Consider the following 24,073-nt stretch of genomic DNA (forward strand, 5'->3'; position numbering starts at 1 on the left):
GGATTAGCGGGGAGGTATGTCCTAGTGAAGGGTACACTAGACGGCACCCTGTTGGTCCTGGGTAGTGTCTATGCCCCGAATTTTGATCAGGACACTTTCCTCGCTAAGGTTGGTCGAGCGTTGGCAGATTGGGTAGGCGTCCCCTGGATCCTGGGAGGGGATTGGAATATGGTACTAGATGTGGGGCTGGATAGATCACACCCCCCTCTACAACTGACCGGAGTACATAGAACGACGGACATGTTCCAAACTTGGCTTGCGGGATGGGGACTGGTAGACTTGTGGCGTGCATTACACCCAACCCACAAAGAATACTCTTACTACTCACCAGTACACAACCTACACACACGATTGGACAGATTCCTGTGCTCTGCATCTCTGCTGTCCAAGTGTTCCTCATCCGAGTATCTGGCTAAAACCTTTTCGGATCACAGACCACACACATTAGACCTGCAGTGGGGTAGGGTGCCGTCCACGGTCCCGACCTGGAGGCTCGACCCGCAGCTCTTGGAGGATGGCCCCTTCCGCCGGTCACTGTAGAGGCCCTAGATAATTACTTCCGGGAGAACTGGGACACGGCAACGTCCAACTTGGTGGTGTGGGATGGCATGAAAGCGGTAATACAAGGGGCGGCCATTGGCCAACTGGTGGGAGCCCGGCAGGAAATTCACAAGAAATTGTGTGGGGTAGAGGATCGGTTGAAAACCCTGGACAGGGAGGCAAGCGTGAATCCTACCCGAAAGGGGGATCTACAGACTAGCAATATCGAACACGCGGAGCTCTTGGAAACGTTACGGGTCATAGACCATAAAGAGTACCTACGACGACAGCAGGCTGAATCAGATAGATCCGGGGCTCTGCTAGCCCGCCTGGTGCGAGACCGCCCTGAAACCCCGGTTATCACACACATTCGAGACGGGACAGGTAGACTAGTACACACACAGTCAGAGATTAACACGGCATTCCAGGATCACCTGCGGGCCTTATACGCCCCTTTCCCCGTGACTGCTGCCGACGGGATCAGCGACTTCCTACGGGATCTGCCTCTTCCGACCCTGACCAGGGATGAGCGAGAGGGGATGGACGGGCCCATAACTCAGCAAGAAATACGAATAGCACTCCGATCCCTTAATCATGGCAAGACGCCGGGTATGGATGGACTCCCGGTGGAGTTCTACCAGACTTACTCTGCCACCCTGGTGCCTATTTTAGAGACCGTCTACAAGACATCGTATGAGTCTGGGCATTTACCTGAATCAACGATGCAGGCCCTAGTAACCTCCATCCCTAAATCTGGCAAGGACACTTTGGAGCTGACTAACTATAGACCCCTCTCGATGCTCTCCACAGAGTATAAGATACTCAGTAAGGCCATTGCTCTAAGACTACAGGCCCGACTCCCTGCTCTGATTCACCCAGACCAGTGTGGTTTCCTCCCCGGAAGGAGTACCTCCCACAACACGCGGAGACTCCATTCTCTAATGGCGGCCTCACCGCCGGAAGTGCCCAGGGCAGGTTGTGTCGCACTGAATCTCCGGCAGGCGTTCGATTCCCTGGCATGGCCGTTTATGTTCGAGGTGTTGCGGCGCTTCGGCTTCCCAGATTCACTGCTTAAACTGATACGACTACTATATACAAACCCCACTGCTAGGGCACGCACCGGCAGATACATCTCGGACAGCTGTTATGTTATGTTATGTTATGTTACTTTATTTCTTTTATAGCGCACGGCGACTCCAGAGGAGCATCCTGGCGCTTTGGCAAAGAAAGACAGCATAGAAAGCAACCACACAACAGAAAAAAACAGAAAAGGAGACTATTTCCTAAAAAGCCATGTCTTCAGATCCTTTCTAAAAGTCAGAAGACAAGGAGCCAATCTCAGGGACAATGGTAATTCGTTCCATGCCTTGGGCGTCAGATAGCGGAAAGATCGACTTCCCAATCGTGCACGACGAATTACAGGAACAGTAAGGAAAGACAGACCAGATGACCTGAGATTCCTGCTTGGCACATACCGGGAGATACGTTTCCCAATATATTTGGGGCCAATACCATGTAAGGCCTTAAAGGCCACAGTCAGGCATTTAAAAAGGACTCGCTTGGAGATAGGTAGCCAATGAAGAGTGTTCAATAAGGCAGTGGCGCCAGCTCTCCTCGGGAGTCCAAAAATAGCACGGGCTGCCGAATTCTGGACTACTTGCAAACGGGTCATGAGATATTTTGGTAGACCCAAAAAAAGAGTGTTTGCATAGTCCAGTCGCGACCCGATTAACGCCTGAACGACTGTTTTCCTGTGGTTGAGTGATAGTAGAGGGAGAAATTTCCTCAGCATCCGTAAGATGCCGAAGCATTTCCCAACAATGGACAAGATGTGGGGTCCAAAGGATAAATCACAGTCCACACCCCATACATAGGGGTACCCGCCAAGGCTGCCCATTGTCGCCGCTTTTATTTGTATTGACGTATGGGCCCTTAGCTATCGCTCTCAGAACTCACGCAGAGAGAGTGGGCATCTCCATAAGAGGGACCCACAACCTGATCTCGATCTATGCGGACGATATCCTGCTGTACTTCCGAGACTTGGAAGGGGATCATGCGCCGATAGCGGCCATACTTGACCGCTTCGGAGCTGTGTCAGGATTAGCCGTTAACCCTGCAAAATCTACAGGATTCTACTTCAGGGCCCTACAGCACCCCCCACATATTCAATTTGGCGGACACTTGATTCCAATAGCGCAGTCCACGTTTAAGTACCTAGGTATTAACGTATACAGATTGCCTGAGGATCAGATTGAGGGTAACATACGTAGAGCCATTAATGGTCTGCGCGGTAGTGTGGGATTCTGGACGTCTACCCTTAACAGTCATGGGTAGAATTGCCGTCTCTAGGATGGTGATGCTCCCTCGTATACTATACTATTTCGTCAACCTACCAGTCCTTATCCCTCGACAAGACTTTAACACGCTGAATACGCTCCTAACCACGCTGGTCTGGGGGACCGGAAGGAGGAGAATTAGTCTCCGGAAACTGCAATTGAGTACCAGACGGGGAGGCCTAGGGTTGCCGGACTTTCGGGGGTACTACTATGCGAGCCAGCTTCAGTGGCTGGCGAGACGGATTGCAGGTAGGGACCTTCACGAGATTGACCTCACGTCTGACAGACTGGCACGGGGCGAATTACACTCTCTGCTTCTGCCTGGAGCCAGGATCCCTCGGGACTGCCACCCTCTATTACACACTGCCCTACTGTGCTGGCAGAAAGCACTGGCGTACACGTCAGAGGCCTCGCCTTACGCTGACAACATACCTCTTCTAGGCGTGCCGATGCCGCAAGGACGACTGACACGAGGCAGATTGCAACCCTGGACAGATGCAGGTGTAGACACATTGGGTGATCTTTTTGGGGACGACACACTATTAGATCACGACTCCTTTTTGCAAATCACGGGGGCACCCCCGAGGCTCTACATCCTACATGCCACAGGGTCACATTATGTACGAACTAATTGGGCCCCACAGCGAGTTAAACCCGCACAGCACACACTGGTAAACCTTCTTTATTATATGGGTAATGGGGGACGCCTGGTACACTGGCTCTACACTGGGGTAAGGGAACATGCTGCAATATCTCTTAACTTACTCCGGGACTCCTGGACATTAGACTCTGGCGAGGTACTGACAGAGGGAGCTTGGAAGGTTATCCTAGAACACCCTAGAAAGGTGTCTCGGAACGTTAAGTTTAAGTTCATACAAGCCATGGTATTACACAGGGCATATCTCACCCCCCACAGACTACATAAAATGTTTCCAGACTCCCCCCACTGCTGTCCTCGGTGCAGAGCTGACGGGGCCGGCCTTCTCCATATGCTGTGTGCGTGCCCTCGTCTGCGGGGCTACCTCGTCATGGATTTAAGCCGATTCCCTAACCACACCAGAATGTCTAACATTCAACCTAAAAACAAGACATCCTGGCTGTACTTCGACACCTACTCTGAAGAAGCAATACACAAACTGCTCTGCACCTTGAAGCCCTATAATCACCTCACAGACCCCCTACCTGCTAATGCAGTAAAAGACTTCATCCCCTTGCTCCTCCCTCTTTGGACCAAAATCATCAACAGCTCCCTTCAACAAGGTCTCATCCCAGACTCCCTCAAGGTGGGGCAAGTCACACCTATACTCAAGAAACCCACATATTGACCCGTCTGACCTGAGCAATTACCGGCCCATCACCAATATCCCCACCCTGGCCAAACTGCTGGAGAAATGTGTCCAACTCCAACTAACAAAACACATTGACCAATTTGACCTCCTCAACCCTCACCAATCAGGCTTCCGAGCGAAACATAGCACGGAAACAGCTATGACACACATAATTGATGACGCCCTCCAAATCCTTGACCGCAATGAGTCCTGCCTCCTCATCCTTCTTGAACTCTCTTCAGCATTTGACACGGTCAAACATGAGAACTTATTGGAGCTGCTAAGCACTAGAATGGGTCTATCGGGAACTGTTCTCAAATGGTTTTCTTCCTTCCTTCATAACCGGTCGCAGAAGTTCAAGATCAACAATGTGCTATCTAAACCGGTGCCTGCAGATCTAGGTGTTCCACAAGGATCTTCCCTCTCCCCCACACTGTTCAACCTCGTCATGGAACCGCTCGCCACCTTGCTCCAAGCATCCAATGTTCAATTCCATATGTACGCCGATGACCCACAACTTTACCTAAAGCTACAATCCCCGGAAGATATCAAACTTCTGAATTCCACACTTAGCAACACACAATCTTGGTTGGCCGATAATCACCTCAAACTAAATGCGCTGAAAACTGAGTTCCTACTCATCTCACCCCCGGCGAAAACTTCCACCACCCAAACTTGGCTCAATAACCTAACAGCACTCAATGTCCAACCTACTATCGTGGACTCAGCGAAATCCCTAGGCATCACAGTCGACGCCAAGCTCAACATGCAACAGCACATTAGCAAAGCCACAAAAGGGGCTAATTTTCAAATCAACACACTGAGGAAACTTAAACCCTTCCTCCCTGCCAAAGACTTCCAAACTGCTGTACAAGCTTTAGTCATCCCTCGCATAGACTACGGAATTGTGGCCCTCAGCGGACTCCCGCTTTCCACAACAGCACCCCTAAGAGCCTCCCTGAACGCTGCCGCGAGACTCATTACTGGCTCAAGAAAACATTCGCATATATCCCCAGACTTAAAATCTCTAAAACGGCTGCCTTTTGAAGCCAGAATACAGCTAAAAATTGCAGTAATGACACACTCGGCCGTGCACCACAAGGCACCCAACTACCTCGCGCAAAAGTTGTCTATATCAGGAGGGTCGAGATCCAATCGTAGTACAAAAAATCTACTCCTGAAACCTCGCAGATTCCGGAAAGAAAAAACATACAAGCGCTCCTTCTCAGGAATGGCACCCAGGATCTGGAATGCGCTCCCTCCGGAAACCAGGCTTATCTCCTCCACGGCACTCTTCAAGAAAGAGGTGAAAACAATCCTTCTGACCAAGATCTCCTGATCGTTATAGATACTGGATCTGATGCTCTGCATCGCTCTGTATCACTGATCACCTTGTTCTTTGGCACTATACTCCTACTTTATGATGTCACTACTACGCTACTCTCTTACTACCGACCAATATATGTTAACACTTTGGTGTATTGTCTCACCCTCCCGATGCCCCCACCCAGTGCTTTCTCTATCCTAAGAAATTGGTATAAGCCATCCACACATCCAAGGCTTTACCTAAACCCTTCTGTAGTGGGAGCAATGACTTGTGACGTCTTATATTACTTGTTTACCTGATTGTATTTTGATATGTTTCTGTACATTATTGTTATCCTACTATGTTAGTGATTACTATGCTGCTCCCTTTATCTTGTTCATTCCTGTTGCCCCTACCCCTGTATCTGTGAAGCGCTCTGATATCTGTAAGGATCTTGTTCGCGCTATATAAAACTTTGAATAAATAAATAAATAAATAAATCCTTGCTGTTGGCAATCAGGGTCCGAACCATGAGGTGGAAGTCTGCCAGGCCTCCCGACCTAGAGGTATGGCGTTCTGACTTACTCAGATGGGGCAGAGCAGAGGGAATGGTTCTGCGTAGGGAGGAAGAGGGAGGACAACGGAAATACCCGATTGCGCAGGAGTGGGAGCAGATGCTACTAGCGGTGGAGGAAATGGAGGGGGAGTAGGAGCCAATTCATGTAGGCGGCCCATGGGAGGGAGAGAGCGGGGAGCGAGGTGGGATGGATGTGCAGTGACCTAGCCCAGATAGCGTGCAGGTTGGTCAGCTGAGCATGAATACACTAGCTGAGATGCGAATGATTAAGGCCTGGGCAGTATACCAGGTACTTGAACGGACCAGGAGACGTACGAAAAGGGGTGGGGGGAGAGAGGTGGGCGGGGAAAGGGCAGACTGAGAAGATCATGGACTATTGTTACATATATATGCCGAATGCACAGCAATGTCAGAAAAACTGTGCTGGAGGTGAATGGAGTATACTGTTTTACGGTTTAAGACTGTGCACGAATTTTAAGATCTGTTAGTAACAAGCTCTTACGGCTGAATCTTGATGGTCTGGAGTTACTAGTTGTGGGAGTTAACAGAAAAGACTGTACACTGATGGAATGTTTAATGGTATAATGTGCTGATATGCAGTCGCTAATAAAGAGTTTAAAAAAAAAACTTGCTTGGTCTATGAGGGGTTAATCGTAGTACAGCATTAGTGATTCAACTCCTAATTATCCACCATGGTATTATAGTGGCTTGAAAATCCAACCCAAGACTTAATCAATTTTGTCTGTTTTGTCGTCATGAGCACTGCTTCCTCTCAATACGTTTCAGGTTCTGTGCCTCATCCATGCCATTGTCTACTTGATCTTCGTGCTGACGCCATTGAAACCCATAACACTCGTTAATTCAAATCTTGGTTCTTAGCAAAGGGATACTTCCCTTTAGAACATCGGCTCGCAAGGATCCGCTGTACCTTAAATCTGTAGCCAAGTGGTGTGATGTGTGTGAAGCCATGTAATTGCCCTCTTTGCCAGTATGCCCTTCCTCGTGTGCCTACGGAGCTGCATAGTACGATCTCCGATGAATGATGTTCGCTTCTTGTGCATTGCTGTTTATCTTCTAATACCCTCTTCTCCTCTAGGTCAACCCAAAAGGAGGAATATTTACAGTGGGCTTCGAGGATGGCGTTGTGCGTCTCTTGGAAGTATACAACCCCACGGGTCTCAACATCGTCGCAGGCCGCACCAGTACAGGGAAAGCAGAGATTCGTCTGAAGCAGGCTTTCAAGCCCCATGTTGCCCCAGTTACTGCCCTGGCATATGATCGGAATGGAGAGCTGCTTGCAACAGGGGTACTGTATTCATCAATGTTTCTCTGAAGTTTTCTGAGCTAGTCTTGGACTCAATTGATACTTTGTGTTAGTGAGCATTGTTGAGGTGCCTCTGGGAACCATTTTGTCTCCTCAAATACCTGTTCTTTCAAAATGGCATCTAAGTTGCATCAAAAACCAGGGTAAAGGTATTGCATTCCAGTGTCAATAGCTACTGTTCAGATAGAGAATTCTAGGACAGCATTGTGGATTCACAGCTATATGTATATAGAACTCTTGAAGGGTGGAGGCTAATGATAGACTTAATTTAATTATATTAAAACAGAAAGGAAGAGAAGTTTGAGGAAGTAAAGAATGATGAAATATCAAAAGGCATTTTTAGTATATATTTAAAGGGGACCAGGAGCTCTGTGTGTTTTGTTTTTCATAATTGATGATTAACTTGATGGATGCAGGGATTGGCAAGATCCAGGAAGTCCGGTAATTCCTTTGTAGTTTTTGCCTCTTTGATTTCTTTTTGTCGACAGACCCCACACGGTTTTCCTCTTAATGTTGAGGTTTCCATCTTAGGGCTCCAGGTTTTGTCACAGGTGTTTTAAATGTTACCCTTACTCTCTAAAATGTCCCTTGGTGGAAAACATGCCTGATGTTGATGTCTGCCTAAGCATACTTATTTACTGGCCTGTACCTACCAATATAGCTAACATTTAAAAAAAAGAAAAATACGAAACCTCTCTTTCTCCCTTTGAGTAGTAGAAGGCACAATAGGACTTTGCCTCAAAATGTTGTTCAAGCGCGAATGCTTTTGAGACAATTTGTATCTGTTCACCCCACCGCTTCAGAGCCCTGAGCCTGGTATTCTGCTCCAACCCCATAATAAAATCACACTAATAAACTCAAAATAAGTTCAAAGCCCCATACCTACTCCAGATGAAACGCGCAATGGGCTTAAAAAGGAAGACTGCAGTGGTCGGATAATTCAACCATTTAGCAAACCAAAGAGTGTATTCCAACTTTCCGCCAGTAACAAAAGATTTCAGTTGCAGAGGACGGACCCCAAATTCTGCAGATTCTTTGGGGAGAGGATTTCTTGATCACTTTTCTGTAAATCCATCAGCTGCATCTGAAACTGACATTAGAGGTGTAATGCCAACCTTGTACATTTTAATCTATTATCCAGCATGTCTGTTCCATAACCTGTGATTGCAAGCAAACACTGGACCTGACATGGCCTAATTATAGTCAATAGTTTAGGAACGCTGCCCATAATTTAACATTTGCCTTTGGGATTAATGTTATGTAAAACCCTAGTGCCTTGTATGAAAAAAATCATAAAATATTTGGGATCAGATCTTGGCCACTTCTGTTGTTTGGCTGTATTGAAGATTTAATTGCTCTCTTTATGTAACTCTCTGTAAACAAAGCACTGTTTATTGAATATCTAGCATTAATTTGACATTGAATTTATTATATTATTTACTTCTTATGCTATCTAGTCCCTACCACTACCGAAACCCTAACTAATTGGCTTCACTGGATTCAAGTACCCACAGATAGTAATTTGGGAATTGAAAGGATAACGGCAGACTGTGCCAGAAACCACGAAAAAGTCTCATATATGCAAAAAAACTTTCATACATGTTGCCCAGTATCTTTACTTCACTCCTAAAATGCCATAAGTGGTGCAATCGGTAAAATCATCTGTTTTCGAATGCAAAATAGCCTTTTGTGATGTATGAAAGGATTTGTAGTCTCAATTGTAGGTAATGGCAAAAATTGTGATTACATAAAATTGCAACTACAAAGAGGGAATCGCATCTTGCGATTCCCGTAGCACATCTATGAAGCATTTTCCAACTGTAAACTGTGCATTTGAAAAATGCAATTAACATCGACTTGAAGTCGATGGTAGCCATGTGCAAATATTGAAAAGAGCACAAAACTGCATTTTTCAGAGTGCCTTGTTGCGCACACAGGCCCCTAGAGCATGTGTCGCTTTACATGTGCCCAATTTCTTTTTCTGGGGGGTGCTTTAGGGGGCCTTAGGCACCCGGGCATCCTTGGCTTTGCATTACCGATTTGCAATTAGGTAATCGCAAATTAACTAATGCAAAACCATTCGCACTAATGGGCCTTTCGGGCCATAGGAACAAATGGAGTAGTTTCACCTAATAGCGATTTGCTATGTAGCGAATCGCTATTAGGTAATATAAAAAATTGTGAAATCTTTGGCGATTCCTCCAAATAGCAATTCAGTAAAAATCGCTATTTGTTAATCGCAAAATGTTTATTTGATGCATGTGGCCAACTGTGTTTTCGTACATACTCACTCAACAAAACATAACTTTTCTGACAACATTCTTTGTTTAATTTTCAGAGCGAAGACAAAACAGTCTTCTTCTTTGCCACAGGGGAAAGATATGAGCCAATTGGCTTTATCCGCGTTCCAGGACCTGTAAGGCAGATCCAGTGGTCACCGGCTTCTCATGTGAGTAGTAGAGGCTTCTGTCATTGTAGTAGTATTCTTCCAACACGCTGTACAAGACATTCTCCTGCACTGTTTAGTGAATGCATGGTTACTGCAGATGAATGTCTTCAGTGCTTTCAGGTTTGGTTAACTAGTAGAACTGTACATCATATCTGGGACCTCTGGCTATATTCAAGGGGCCTAGACTCCTTTACTTACATGGATACCAAAGAAAATAATGTGGGTTTCTCTCTCTTTTCCTTATTTAACAATTAGTATCTGCCCATTCCTTACCATTGGTTGCCTTTATTGTTACTCTCATTTGCTTGAATCTTATATGATTGCTTGCTTTTCTGTTCTGTTTGTCTCTCCTCTGGAGCACAGCCTCTTTACCATTCTTTTGATTGGATGGCTTGTTTCCTTCCACTGCTCACATGTAAGGACCTACTGTTTTCTTTTTCTTGCAGCATTCCATGAGAATGCATATGTTGTCTAGCTCTCTCCCTCATGTTGCACTTTCCTCCCACAAAAACCTGTATCCCTGCAGGGGCTCTATGTTACTCTCTCCCTTATTCACTGCGCTCTCTCATTAGTTTATCTCCACTTTCTGTGTTGCTCTGTATGCTACCATCTTTCGTCTACTTCTCCACTCTCTCTCCCGCACTTCATGGTGCTCTTCTCTGTGTTGAGCTGGTTTTCCCCTGCTCGCCCCACCCTTCTATATTTTTATTTTATCTGCCCACACCAATTGTTCCTCCACCCCTTGCAGGCATTATATACATATACATATATATGTGCTGCTTCCTGGAGGTACCCTGTGGGCTAGTGTGCCCCCAGGGACCCTCAGGATTCAAGGGGACTTAATCCCCCAACTTACAACATGCTTGGGGGCAGTTTTGCATGGTGGTGCAGGGAGGCGGCGGGCCGATATAAGAAGTTAGCAATTCTGCTGTGTGGGACTTATTGGTGGTAATAAAGGGGATAGTTGGCCCCCAAGGTTGACGTTGGGGGCTAACTACTACTCCTATTACCTCCAATAAATCCCACACAGTGGGATTGCTAAGAGGTGTTTCGGAGGCCACGCTCACCTTTCTTCCCCACTCTGGAAACGCGAATGGTATGTTATAGTTAGAAATGAGCATTTAAAAACCTTTGAAATTCACTGAAAAACCATAGGTTTCAGGGACGTTATAGTTAGAAATTAGCATTTAAAAACCATAGAAATTCACTGATAAAACCAAAGGTTTCAGGGATGTTATAGTTAGTTGGACACTTCACTCGTACAAAACCAGAAAAATCCACTGTTATAGTTTGTTCAGCTAACTATAACTCGCGCCCCGCAATGCACTGCTGATGATGTCACACGTTCCATCATTCGTGACATCACTGATGACATCACTGTTGACATCATATAGAGAAGAGATAATCTTATCTGTGATGGACCCACAGGATGGAGAAGAAAAGGGTAGGGTATCTGGAACGGATGAGACAATCCCCAACATCAGCAACCCTTCCTTTCCTCCTGTGTAACGAGAAAGTGAAAATCAAATTGGGAAGTTAAGATCAAGTCAAACTGGACTATTACATCATAGTTCAGTAACTTTATCATCAATACATCGATATGTATGCATTACATGTCACACTGATAGCAGTTCAGAATAAACAACAGGCACGTCACACTGATAGCAGTTCAGAATAAACAGGCATTTTAAATTATTCATAGTGTAAATGTGTTGATAATTCTTCGTCCAAGTTATGGCCCCCGGGGTATTTCGTTTCTAATTCGATAATCCATCTGAATTCTCATTTGCGTAGGAGAAGTGTTCTATTCCCTCCCCTGGGGCCAGTATGGATTTGTTCCAGGGCAAAGAAACTAAGTAGAGAACTATTGGAGAGGTGGAAAAGTTCAAAATGTCCTGCAATAGGGTAGTGAGGATCTTTTTTGTTTATGGCATGCATGTGCTCAAGTACTCGTTTTTTCGTCATAAGAGTGGTGCTCCCCACATACCACAATTTGCAAGGGCATACCAAAACACAATAGGTTGAACTACATGTAAGAAACTGATTGATAGTTTTGGGTGAGCTGTGACCTGGGATGGATATTGTTTTGACCAAGTTGCTGTTCCGACAGGCCTTACAGTGCCCACAGGGATAAAAGCCTTTAAGATTGTGTTCGCTCATAGTTTGTCTAGGTGTTATATCATTGTGGACAATGATATCCCTGATGCTACGACCTTTCCTATAGGTTATCTTGGGTCGACGTGGAAACGTTGACCCAATAATGGGGTCACTGGTGAGTATATCCCATTTGTCCCATTTGTCAGCTAGGATGTTAAGGATCTGGTCATGATTGCCACTGTAGGCGAGTATGACTCTGCTAGTTTCATCTGGACTACTGGATTTTTCAATGGTAGTATTCTCATCTATGGGGATCAGAATTTGTGTCCGATCAACTTGATTTACCCTTGTGATGGCTTTTTTTAATACCCACTCGGGGTACCCCCTGTCTCGAAAACGGTCAATCATAATTTCTTTCTCATGTTCAAATGTTGTAGTACTGCTGCAATTCCTTTTCGCTCTCAGCAGCTCACCGTAGGGGATACTCCATTTGAGGGTATCTGGGTGGCTGCTGAGAGTGCTACAAGATTGAAAATGAGGAATGGGATTTAAATATCCCCACTGACACCACCATCTCAACTAAATTTAAGCCACGCTCAGTATTTTACCCCAACCTCCCCCATGATCACATTGACACCTTTCAAGAAGTGATACAAGCATAGGTAAAATTTAAACATAAAACCAAGAAGAACATCCAACACAACCTATCTACAAAACAGAAAGAATTCCTTAAGAATCTAGCAGACGACACGGACATTGTTATACGTCCCTCAGACAAAGGGGGCAATGTCGTCTTATGGGTTGAAAAGAAATGTATCTGGCTGAGGCGGAAAGACAACTAGACGATCTGGACTTTTATGTAAGAGTCAATATGGACACATACAATGCTAGCATCATTGACACTTGGGAAAAACTCAAAGAATGGGAGCTAAAGGGTTTTGTAACATGGGAAGAGTACTGTTTTTTAAAACGGATTATCCTAAACTATCTATCCTATACCTCCTACCCAAAATTCAGAAGACTCCCGCTGTACCACCAGGAAGACCGATTTTCTCATCCATAGGCAGTGCCCTAGAGAATGTCTCTAAGTATGTAGACTTTTTTCTACATGAGTATGTGGTAGGACTGGCATCCTATGTCAGAGATAGTACTGATTTCTTAAATAAGCTGCAAGATGTGCCATGGGACCAAGGTGATTGACTGATTACCCTGGATGTCAACTATTTATATACCATCATTAATCATACAGAGGGCATTGAGGCATGTCTCCAATATCTTAAGAACAGACCCATTGAGTACCTAGAGCACACCGACATGCTGTTGAAAATGATGTCGCTGTGTCTTACCAACATTATCTTTATGTTTAATGGGGACCTGTTTAAGCAGATCCGTGGCACAGCAATGGGCACATGCTTTGCCCCAAGCTTTGCCAACCTATTCCTGGGCAAATGGGAGAAGTCGATCAGACAAGATCCTACATTAAGTCTGTATTTTTCCAAGACAAAAATGTGGCTTCGGTATATCGACGATCTTTTCCTTATCTGGACAGATACGGAAGAGTTGGCCTTGGAATTCATCAACAAACTTAATACTAACACAAGTAACATAACCTTGACCAGCAAAATGAGTAAGCAGTCCATTGAATTCCTGGATATCATGGTAACACCTAAAAACAATGTTTTGGAAACGAGCCTCTTTAGAAAAACTACAGCCGGCAACACTCTCCTTCACGCTCTCAGCAGCCACCCAGATACCCTCAAATGGAGTATCCCCTACGGTGAGCTGCTGAGAGCGAAAAGGAATTGCAGCAGTACTACAACATTGGAACATGAGAAAGAAATTATGATTGACCGTTTTCGAGATAGGTGGTACCCGAGTGGGTATTAAAAAAAGCCATCACAAGAGTAAATCAAGTTGATCGGACACAAATTCTGATCCCCAAAGATGAGAATACGACCATTGAAAAATCCAGTAGTCCTGATAAAAAAACGCAGAGTCATACTCACCTACAGTGGCGATCATGACCAGATATGTAAAATCCTAGCTGACAAATGGGATATACTCACCAGTGATCCCATTATTGGGTCAACGTTTCCACGTCGACCCAAGATAACCTATAGGAAAGGTCGTAGCATCAGGGATATCATTGTCCACAATGATATAACACCTAGACAAACTATGAGCGAATACACAATCTTAAAGGCTTTTATCCCTGTGGGCACTGTAAGGCCTGTCGGAACAGCAACTTGTTCAAAACAATATCCATCCCAGGTCACAGCTCACCCAAAACTATCAATCAGTTTCTTACATGTAGTTCAACCTATTGTGTGTATGTTTTGGTATGCCCTTGCAAATTGTGGTATGTGGGGAGCACCACTCTTATGACGAAAAAATGAGTACTTGAGCACATGCGTGCCATAAACAAAAAAGATCCCCACTACCCTATTGCAAGACATTTTGAACTTTTCCACCTCTCCAATAGTTCTCTACTTAGTTTCTTTGCCCTGGAACAAATCCATACTGGCCCCAGGGGAAGGACTAGAACACTTCTCCTTCGCAAACGAGAATTCAGATGGATTGTCAAATTAGAAACTAAATACCCCGGGGGCCATAACTTGGGCGAAGAATTATCAACACATTTACACTATGAATAATTTAAAATGCCTGTTGTTTATTCTGAACTGCTATCAGTGTGACGTGCCTGTTTATTCTTAACTGCTATCAGTGTGACTTGTGATGCATACATACCGATGTATTGATGATTTTTTAATAATGTTACTGAACTATGATGTAATAGTCCAGTTTGACTTGATCTTAACTTCACAATTTGATTTTCACTTTCTCTTTACACAGGAGGAAAGGAAGGGTTGCTGATGTTGCGGATTGTCTCATCCGTTCCAGATACCCTACCCTTTTCTTCTCCGTCCTGTGGGTCCATCACAGATAAGATGATCTCTTCTCTATATTTCTTGGACTATATTTTCACTAGTCTTATTCTTTTGGCACCTCTTTACTTTTGTTACAAGGATCATATACAGACTGTTTAGTACTGACTGTCGGCCATTTATATATAACAAAGCAATATCATGTACATGTATACATAGAAACATTTTCTACTGTTGGCCTACCAATTGATAATCGGACTGGTTGTGACTCCTCAGGCACTATGCAGCATATAGTTTGGAGTGAGTCTCTAAGGTGGTACAGTAATAACATCCCGATTGTATATACTGACACCAAGTCGATTTCATGCATTCCTAGGGCACTATGTCGAAGGCAGCAACGCGCCAGTGTTGTGTGTTGAAATATCCACCTATAACGGGAACACCTCAGATATTGCTTCACGTGTTCCAAATCCGGTAGTACGGACATTGCTATTAAGTTTGTATAATACAACCATTATACTACCTTTCTGATAGATACATCTGCCGTGTGGATTCCTCACCTTGTGAATATCCCCTTGCGTCAGCAACATTCGGAAATTCTTTTTGTAGCTTCGCGCCGACGTGGATCCGGACGTCACAGAGGCACGGCATCGCACGCGACCTCGCTGACGTCACCGGCGCCTATAACAGGCCCACGCCGGCGTGATGACATCAGTTCCCTTTTTTCCGCGTCGTCGACGCTAACGGTTTTCAGGGATCGTGTAGTAGCTTACAGTAACTTTGTTACTATTTCTTCGTATTTGTGTCTTTCTTACATTCTCTTCGAGATGTCGTCGAAGAAGACGGGATTTAAAGCCTGCGGTGAATGTGGCAAGACCATGTCAATCACCGACCCCCACGAATGCTGTGTATGGTGTTTGAGCTCAGACCATGATGTCGAGGACTGTTCCTGCTGCAAGAAGATGACTCCAAAAGCCTTAAGAGAGAGGGAGACAAAGCTCCTTATGGCGAAACTCAAGAGCAAAAAAGCTAAGAAGTCGTCAAAATCTCGATCTCGTCGGTCGAGGTCGAGGTCGAGGTCTCGTTCGAGGTCACACTCGGAGTCATCGTCAGCACACGCTTCGAAGTCATCGAAGAAGAAACACAGAAGGAAGTCCCATGAGTCACGTCATCACTCTGGGAAGGACTCTAGCTCGAAACCGAAGTCCCAGATCAAGCTCGTTTGTAAAGAAGTGGAGGTTTCGGAGTCGGAACATGAAGAGGCTGTGCATCCGGTTTCACCCGAACCTCAGGAACAGGTCCAATCTCCGATTCCATCGAATCCTTCTGGTCAGGAGGATGAAGGTGAGGAGCAGGGGGCTGGTGGAGCCGAAGTTCCGGCACCCGATGGTTCATCGACTCCGGTTCCGGTGCCCGAAGAAGAGGTCGACGTCGTATCGACTCCGCCTCCCCGGGAACAACCGAGAGGTCCGTATCCTGAGTTTCCGACTCCAGGTCAGGATCCTTCCCAGTTCCTGAACGCCATGTATGGTGTATATTCAAGGGCAATGTTCCCGTCTGGTGCACCTGTTGGTCCCACGGGTCCTATGGCCTTTAACCTAGGGGTTCCACAGGCTTATGCCGCTGCACCCTTCATGCCCTTTATGCCGGCTCTACCGCCGCATTGGCATTTTCCGACACCACCGGTGTCGTCGACGCCGAAGCGCACGACGCCGGCTCCATCGACGCCGATCCCATCAACGCCGATACCCGTGACTCCGAGGCAGGATTCTGTCCGACCTCGTGTCGAGAAGCCTCGTCCGACGTCGGGTTCGACGCCGGCAGCGACCCCGTCGGAGTCGATTCCGAATCCTTTAACTTCGATTGTGAAAGAAAGGTCTCGGAGAAAGGCCCAGAGACTTTTAGAAGAGGAAAAATATGGGTATTCTGACACTGAGGAAGGAGAATTACAGGATTCTGAGGATCCCTTTGATGACTTATGTGAAGCCAGTGGTCTTGAACTGTCACCTGAATGGGAGTTGGCTTCTGTATCGAATGCTCCATCTAAGGATGTGGTGCCTTACCACACTGTGATTAAGAAGGCAGCGAGTTTACTAAACATAACTCTGCCTACAGCTGATTATAAACCCAATATTTTAACTGAGGTACTTCATTCACCCTCATCTGTGATCGAGCCTATGTTACCATTCAACGAGGCGTTGTCTGAACCTGTCTATGAGGTCTGGAAGAAACCCTTGTCTGCTCCAGCGGTTTCTAGAACGGTGGCGAGAAGGTATAGAGCTGCACCGGATGATCCTGCATTTTTAACAACGCATCCTCTTCCTGAGAGTTTGGTAGTGCAGGCTGCCTGTTCTAAAAAATCTGCTGGGGCATTTCCACAGGTTCCTGGAGACAAGGAATCCAGGAAACAGGACCAAAATGCTAAAAAGGTTTTTTCATCAGCCAGCATGGCATTGAAATCAACCAATGCTACGTGTTTGATGGGGAGATATATCCATGCTTTGATGGACTCTGTCAAACAACTCATTCCAAAGGTTCCTGAGGATGACAGGAAGGATTTTCAAGAAGTAATCTCGGACACCCAAGCAGCTGCGAGACAGGTCATCCAGAGTGGTTTGGACACTGCAGACTCGGTGGCAAGAGTCATGGGTTCCTCTGTGGCTACTAGGAGAGCTGCTTGGCTCAAATCTTCAGAGTTTTCTGCTGATGTCCAGTCTGCTTTAATGGACTTACCCTTTGATGGTTCAGGTCTGTTTGGAAAGAACTAGAACAGAATTGTAGGAGCACTCCGAGTTTAACTAGTTTTCCAATCTCGTACACTGGTGCCGTGATTGTGAAGGGTTGTCAATCCTGGTACTTAAGTAGTTATGGTGAAAATTGAATTTCCACCCAATCACGCACTGTTCACTTGGCGCTGCTGCGCTTTCTGTAATTTATTCTTTTTTAATCCAGTTGAAACCACTCCTGTGTTTATTTTCATGAATTTCCCTTTTATTTGTTTAGTATACTCTTTTGTTGATAAATTGTCAATTCATTTTACAACAAACATATAACTTTTTACTTGCAAACACAGATTCGCAGTACATATTTACATTGCAATTATTCATTTTTGTTCGGCACTTATATTACATTTCATTTAATCAACTTTTCTTGAATGAGCCCAATGCATTTCGGCACTTGTGTGTGCCTTCATCAGGGGCAATCTCTATGAAAAAAGATAAGAAACATGGTGTAAGTGTCTTTTGTTTAAGTGGGGGGTTGCCTTTCTATGAGAACTGAATATGCGCCTACCTGATTGTGCTGGCTGTGTCCCTTTTATTATGTTGTATCTCGTGATAACCTTTCCTCTTCTGTTGACAAACACAAATAAAAATACAGAACCACCTGTAACTTAACCACTTGAACTGATATGAATAATAATTTAATTCCACTGAATTTCCAACATACCTCCAGTACTCTCACGTGTTGCTAGTGAGAAAATGTAAAAGAACAACCTTAGTTTTAACTGCTGTATTCAATGCACTGCTTCCTTATTCATAACTTAAGTATTCGAAACATACCTCCAATGAAAATGCCTTGGTTCTCTGTAACACACAAATCACAACTTTGCCTTAGTCACCACTGCAAATGACACTCAACAAAGAAAAACGGGTCGCAGTAGCTCTCCGTGTTTTTACCTTGTCTTGCTCTTTATCTTCTTTGTCTACAAAACCGAAAGGTAACGTTATCAATGGCCAACAGTGCCCGTTTTCTACCGCTTATTCCCCAGATTAGCCGCGCTGCCTACATACCTGTGCCAACTGCTTATGCCGTGATGTACAAATTCCGACCGACAGCTACCTTGCTTGTCTGTCCCGCTTCGTTGAAAACGCCGCTTAAACCCAAAACAACTGCACGATGATAACAATCGACGACGGACTGAAACGACAGTCCTCGTCTTCAAACAGTCTTGGTCGACGCCATCTTAACACTGTAATGATCAGCCTTATTAACATGGCCCACTGCGCCATAAACATTATATAATGCTACGTGTCACGGCTTTATCTTTACACTACCTATAATTTGAGTGTCCCACTGTAAGGGTATGTCTGATGTATATTTAAAACCCTATTTGCTATGTTAAAGCTTTCGTGTTTAGCTCAAGACTGTCCGCCCCTCATGTTGGCAAATGCTTTGACTTCTTCCTATCTTCAACTAAGGAAATGTGGTCTAATATTGGAAATACCAGGAACCTATTCAATAGTATTTTCGTGGTTTGTGATACAATGTTTAAGTTACTTGTTTTGAAAACCTTATTTCAAATTTTATGTGTACCTAAACACCTCATCAATGTATATGCTATTTGTGTGCTGGACTTTCAATGAACGATATCAGGTCTCATATCACGTGGTTATTCAGGTCATTACTCATGATTCAGGGTACTCAATTTTTGGACTACATCTTCAGCAACTATACATTTTTTTCTTTTGCGCTTAGTGACATTGCTATTAAGAAATACAATCTCCTGTGTTTTAGTGATTATCATTCACCATTATCTCTACAAAAAACACGCTAAGTCATATTTATCGTTAAGCCCAGTTGGCGTCATGGTCTGTAGATATTTGATCCAGAAAAGTTCTCGTTGCAGTAATTTCTGGTGATTATTGACTCCTTGTTTCAATGGGACTTGTTCCAGAATTTGAAATCTTAATTGCGAAATGCTATGTTTCTCTTGGATCCAATGTAGTACCAGTGGCGAGGTTAAGGAGTTATTACGGATTCGGCTTTTGTGTTCTGATATTCGCACTTTTATCTTGCGCTCTGTCTTGCCGATATACATGCGACCACAGGGGCACTTGATTCCGTACACCACGTTTTGCGTGTTGCAATCGCTTGTGTGTCTTAATCGTATCTGTTTGCCTGTCGTAGGATGGGTGCATATATCTCCTGTTATTACGTTGTTACAATTGATACAATTATGACACCGGATCGTTCCTTTGTCAGTGTGACCTGTCTCTGATTGTTGTTTGAGTTTCAATTTTTCTTTCAAATTTAGCCCTCTGGTATAGGCATGTAATGGTAATTCTTTGAATAATCCGTGAAAATCTGGTTCCTGAGTTAATAACTCCCACCTTTTGTTGATGATACTCTTTATTTTATTTGATTGGGTCGTGTATTTTGTTACGAATACCATTCTGTCCTTCTGTGATTTGGGTCGTGTTTGTAGTAGTTTCGATCTATCCATAGCAGTTACCTTTTCAATCTGTTCTTGAAGTATGGTGTTGGGATATCCCCTGTCCTCATATTTCTTCATTTGTCTCTTCAGGGTTTCCTCGCATGTTTGAGTGTTGGAACATATTCGTTTTATGCGAATGAATTGAGATAATGGTAAATTTTTGATTAGACTCCTCGGGTGGAAACTTGAGTAGCTTAGAGCACTGTTTCGGTCTGTAGGTTTTGTGTATAGTTGTGTTTCAAATCCATCTGTAGTCTTGATAACTCTGACATCAAGGAAGTCAATCATTTCATTGCTAATCTTGTGTGTGAATTGTATTCTTGTCTCCACCTGATTCAGGGTTCTTATTAGGTGTTCCAATTTGTCTTGAGTGTCGTCCCAAATTAAAAAAATGTCATCTATGAAACGACAGTAGAACTTTACATGTGACCATTCTTGCCAGCTCATCAGATTTTGTGACTCAAATTGGGCCATAAAGGTATTCGCGTATGCTGGGGCCCCAGCAAAGCCCATGGATGTTCCAGTCAATTGAGCAAAAAATGTGTCTTTCCATGTGAAATAACTATTGTGGAGACTGAATTTTAATAACTGTAACAAAAAAATTTTTTTGTCTGTCGGTATGTCATCCAATCTGAGCAGTGCCCATTCCACAGCTTCTAGGCCTGCTGTATGTGGTATCGATGTATAGAGTGCCACCACGTCAATGGTGCACAGTATCCAGTGATTTTGGTAGCCTTCCTCTATCCAGGATAATTTGTTCAGGAAATCTGTTGTGTCTCTGATATATGAACCCCATTGTTGAACAAATTTTTGTAAATGATGATCAATGTATTTTCCTACGGGGTCAAAGATGGATCCGCACCCCGACACTATGGGTCTAAACGGTGGATTGGTAGGGTGTTTATGTATCTTTGGAATCATGTATATATGTGGTCTTTTTGGATTTTTGACTGTTAGAAATGCCACTGTTTGATCATCCACTATGTCATTGAGTTTGGCTGTTTGTAGTATTCCTTCCAACATTTTCTGAAGTGTTATAGTTGGATCCGAGGGCAATTGAAGGTATGTATCTTGGTGGGAAACATGTTCGTGTACTTTGTGTTCGTAATACCAGGTGTCCATTAGCACCAATGCTCCCCCCTTGTCAGCTGTTTGTATTGTTAATCTCTCATCATTGGCCAGATTATTAATTGTGTGATGTTCGTTTTTCGTCATGTTATTATATCTTTTCCTCTTGTAATCAAGTGTCTTTAAATCGTTCTTCACCATGATCTCAAAGGTGTCGAGCATTTTATGCGACGTTGGAGCTTGAAAGACACTTTTTGGTCTAAATAGTTTGTCTGATGTTTCCATTTGAACATCTGTTGGTTCAACCACATTGGCAAAATAATGTCTTAGTTTGAGTGTTCTCATGAACCTGAAAAATGCACCTTCAGTTTCCAATTCATTCGCTGGAGTGGTAGGCACAAAAGATAATCCTTTGTTCAACGTTGTTATTTGTTGTGATGTTAGCGATGTTGACGAAATATTTATTATTAGACTACTGTCCGTCCGCTTCTTAAAGCCTTGCCGGCCACTTCCTCGCCTTGTTTTGCGCTTGATATGGATGATGTTATTGGTGTCGTTGGTGGTTGTCCTTGATCCTGGTCCTGTGACAAAAAAGCTGTGTGTCTACTTGTTGTTGCATGTTGACTGCTGATAGTGGATAATATCTCTCCTTCCTGTGTGGCTCTCACTGGTCCTCTCTGTATAGATGTCTCCTTATCAGTGACCAGACTCTCTTCTGATGAATGTTGGGCCGGTGTTGTTCTTTTTGATGGAACAAACTTGCGACGAGCGTAGATGTCTGCCCAAGTGTACACCTCGTTGAGCTTGTAATCTATGGTGTCACGTTTGTACTTGCGCAGCTTTCCCTCTTGTAGTTCCTTCTCATATGTCTCTAGTTTAAGATTAATGCCATCCAAACTGATTTTCCAAGAGTCCGCTTCCATCCTAGACTCCAATTCTGTTTTCAATGTGATTATTTCCTCCTCAAGTTCCCTTATGGTTTTAGCAAGTTCCTCTATAATGAGTAATATTAGATCTAATGAGCATTTGTTGAGGATACAATACCACTTGTCCATAAACTTCGTGTTTAGATTGAATCGGAACAACATTGGTTTTATTGACAGACGTAGACCCCTCGGTATCCGTTTCGCTTTGTGATATTGGATTAAGGTTGATGCATGCATCCTTTGATTTAATTGTCTGCGTGTAATGTACTCCAGTTGTCTTAGTTGCTGACTTACGGACCCCCCATGTGCTTCCATATTTCTGACTTCCTTAATAAGAGAATAGACTTGGTCTGCTTGATCATTAGAAAAAGCCAATGTGTTGGCTCTATTGTCCGTAATTGCTGTAATTGTTTCGAATTGCATCTTGATGGTTTGGGTGCCTCCTTACTTGTGACTGAAAAGTAACTAGAACAGAATTGTAGGAGCACTCCGAGTTTAACTAGTTTTCCAATCTCGTACACTGGTGCCGTGATTGTGAAGGGTTGTCAATCCTGGTACTTAAGTAGTTATGGTGAAAATTGAATTTCCACCCAATCACGCACTGTTCACTTGGCGCTGCTGCGCTTTCTGTAATTTATTCTTTTTTAATCCAGTTGAAACCACTCCTGTGTTTATTTTCATGAATTTCCCTTTTATTTGTTTAGTATACTCTTTTGTTGATAAATTGTCAATTCATTTTACAACAAACATATAACTTTTTACTTGCAAACACAGATTCGCAGTACATATTTACATTGCAATTATTCATTTTTGTTCGGCACTTATATTACATTTCATTTAATCAACTTTTCTTGAATGAGCCCAATGCATTTCGGCACTTGTGTGTGCCTTCATCAGGGGCAATCTCTATGAAAAAAGATAAGAAACATGGTGTAAGTGTCTTTTGTTTAAGTGGGGGGTTGCCTTTCTATGAGAACTGAATATGCGCCTACCTGATTGTGCTGGCTGTGTCCCTTTTATTATGTTGTATCTCGTGATAACCTTTCCTCTTCTGTTGACAAACACAAATAAAAATACAGAACCACCTGTAACTTAACCACTTGAACTGATATGAATAATAATTTAATTCCACTGAATTTCCAACATACCTCCAGTACTCTCACGTGTTGCTAGTGAGAAAATGTAAAAGAACAACCTTAGTTTTAACTGCTGTATTCAATGCACTGCTTCCTTATTCATAACTTAAGTATTCGAAACATACCTCCAATGAAAATGCCTTGGTTCTCTGTAACACACAAATCACAACTTTGCCTTAGTCACCACTGCAAATGACACTCAACAAAGAAAAACGGGTCGCAGTAGCTCTCCGTGTTTTTACCTTGTCTTGCTCTTTATCTTCTTTGTCTACAAAACCGAAAGGTAACGTTATCAATGGCCAACAGTGCCCGTTTTCTACCGCTTATTCCCCAGATTAGCCGCGCTGCCTACATACCTGTGCCAACTGCTTATGCCGTGATGTACAAATTCCGACCGACAGCTACCTTGCTTGTCTGTCCCGCTTCGTTGAAAACGCCGCTTAAACCCAAAACAACTGCACGATGATAACAATCGACGACGGACTGAAACGACAGTCCTCGTCTTCAAACAGTCTTGGTCGACGCCATCTTAACACTGTAATGATCAGCCTTATTAACATGGCCCACTGCGCCATAAACATTATATAATGCTACGTGTCACGGCTTTATCTTTACACTACCTATAATTTGAGTGTCCCACTGTAAGGGTATGTCTGATGTATATTTAAAACCCTATTTGCTATGTTAAAGCTTTCGTGTTTAGCTCAAGACTGTCCGCCCCTCATGTTGGCAAATGCTTTGACTTCTTCCTATCTTCAACTAAGGAAATGTGGTCTAATATTGGAAATACCAGGAACCTATTCAATAGTATTTTCGTGGTTTGTGATACAATGTTTAAGTTACTTGTTTTGAAAACCTTATTTCAAATTTTATGTGTACCTAAACA

The 24,073-nt window shown here is 43.9% G+C and overlaps 1 protein-coding gene across 2 annotated transcripts in view; it reads left to right on the top strand.

Moving 5' to 3' along the window:
• The window catches only part of CFAP44 (cilia and flagella associated protein 44), a 969,845-nt gene that overhangs the window by 457,017 nt on the left and 488,755 nt on the right, over positions 1-24,073 (top strand). For both annotated transcript variants that reach the window (XM_078656625.1, XM_078656626.1), the window contains 2 exons: positions 7,184-7,393; positions 9,750-9,860. In XM_078656625.1, coding sequence (XP_078512751.1) covers positions 7,184-7,393; positions 9,750-9,860 — 321 coding nt within the window. The remainder of the gene's footprint in view (positions 1-7,183; positions 7,394-9,749; positions 9,861-24,073) is intronic.

Source organism: Lissotriton helveticus, chromosome 8 (genome assembly GCF_964261635.1).
Source record: "Lissotriton helveticus chromosome 8, aLisHel1.1, whole genome shotgun sequence".
NCBI classification, from domain to species: Eukaryota; Metazoa; Chordata; class Amphibia; order Caudata; family Salamandridae; genus Lissotriton; species Lissotriton helveticus.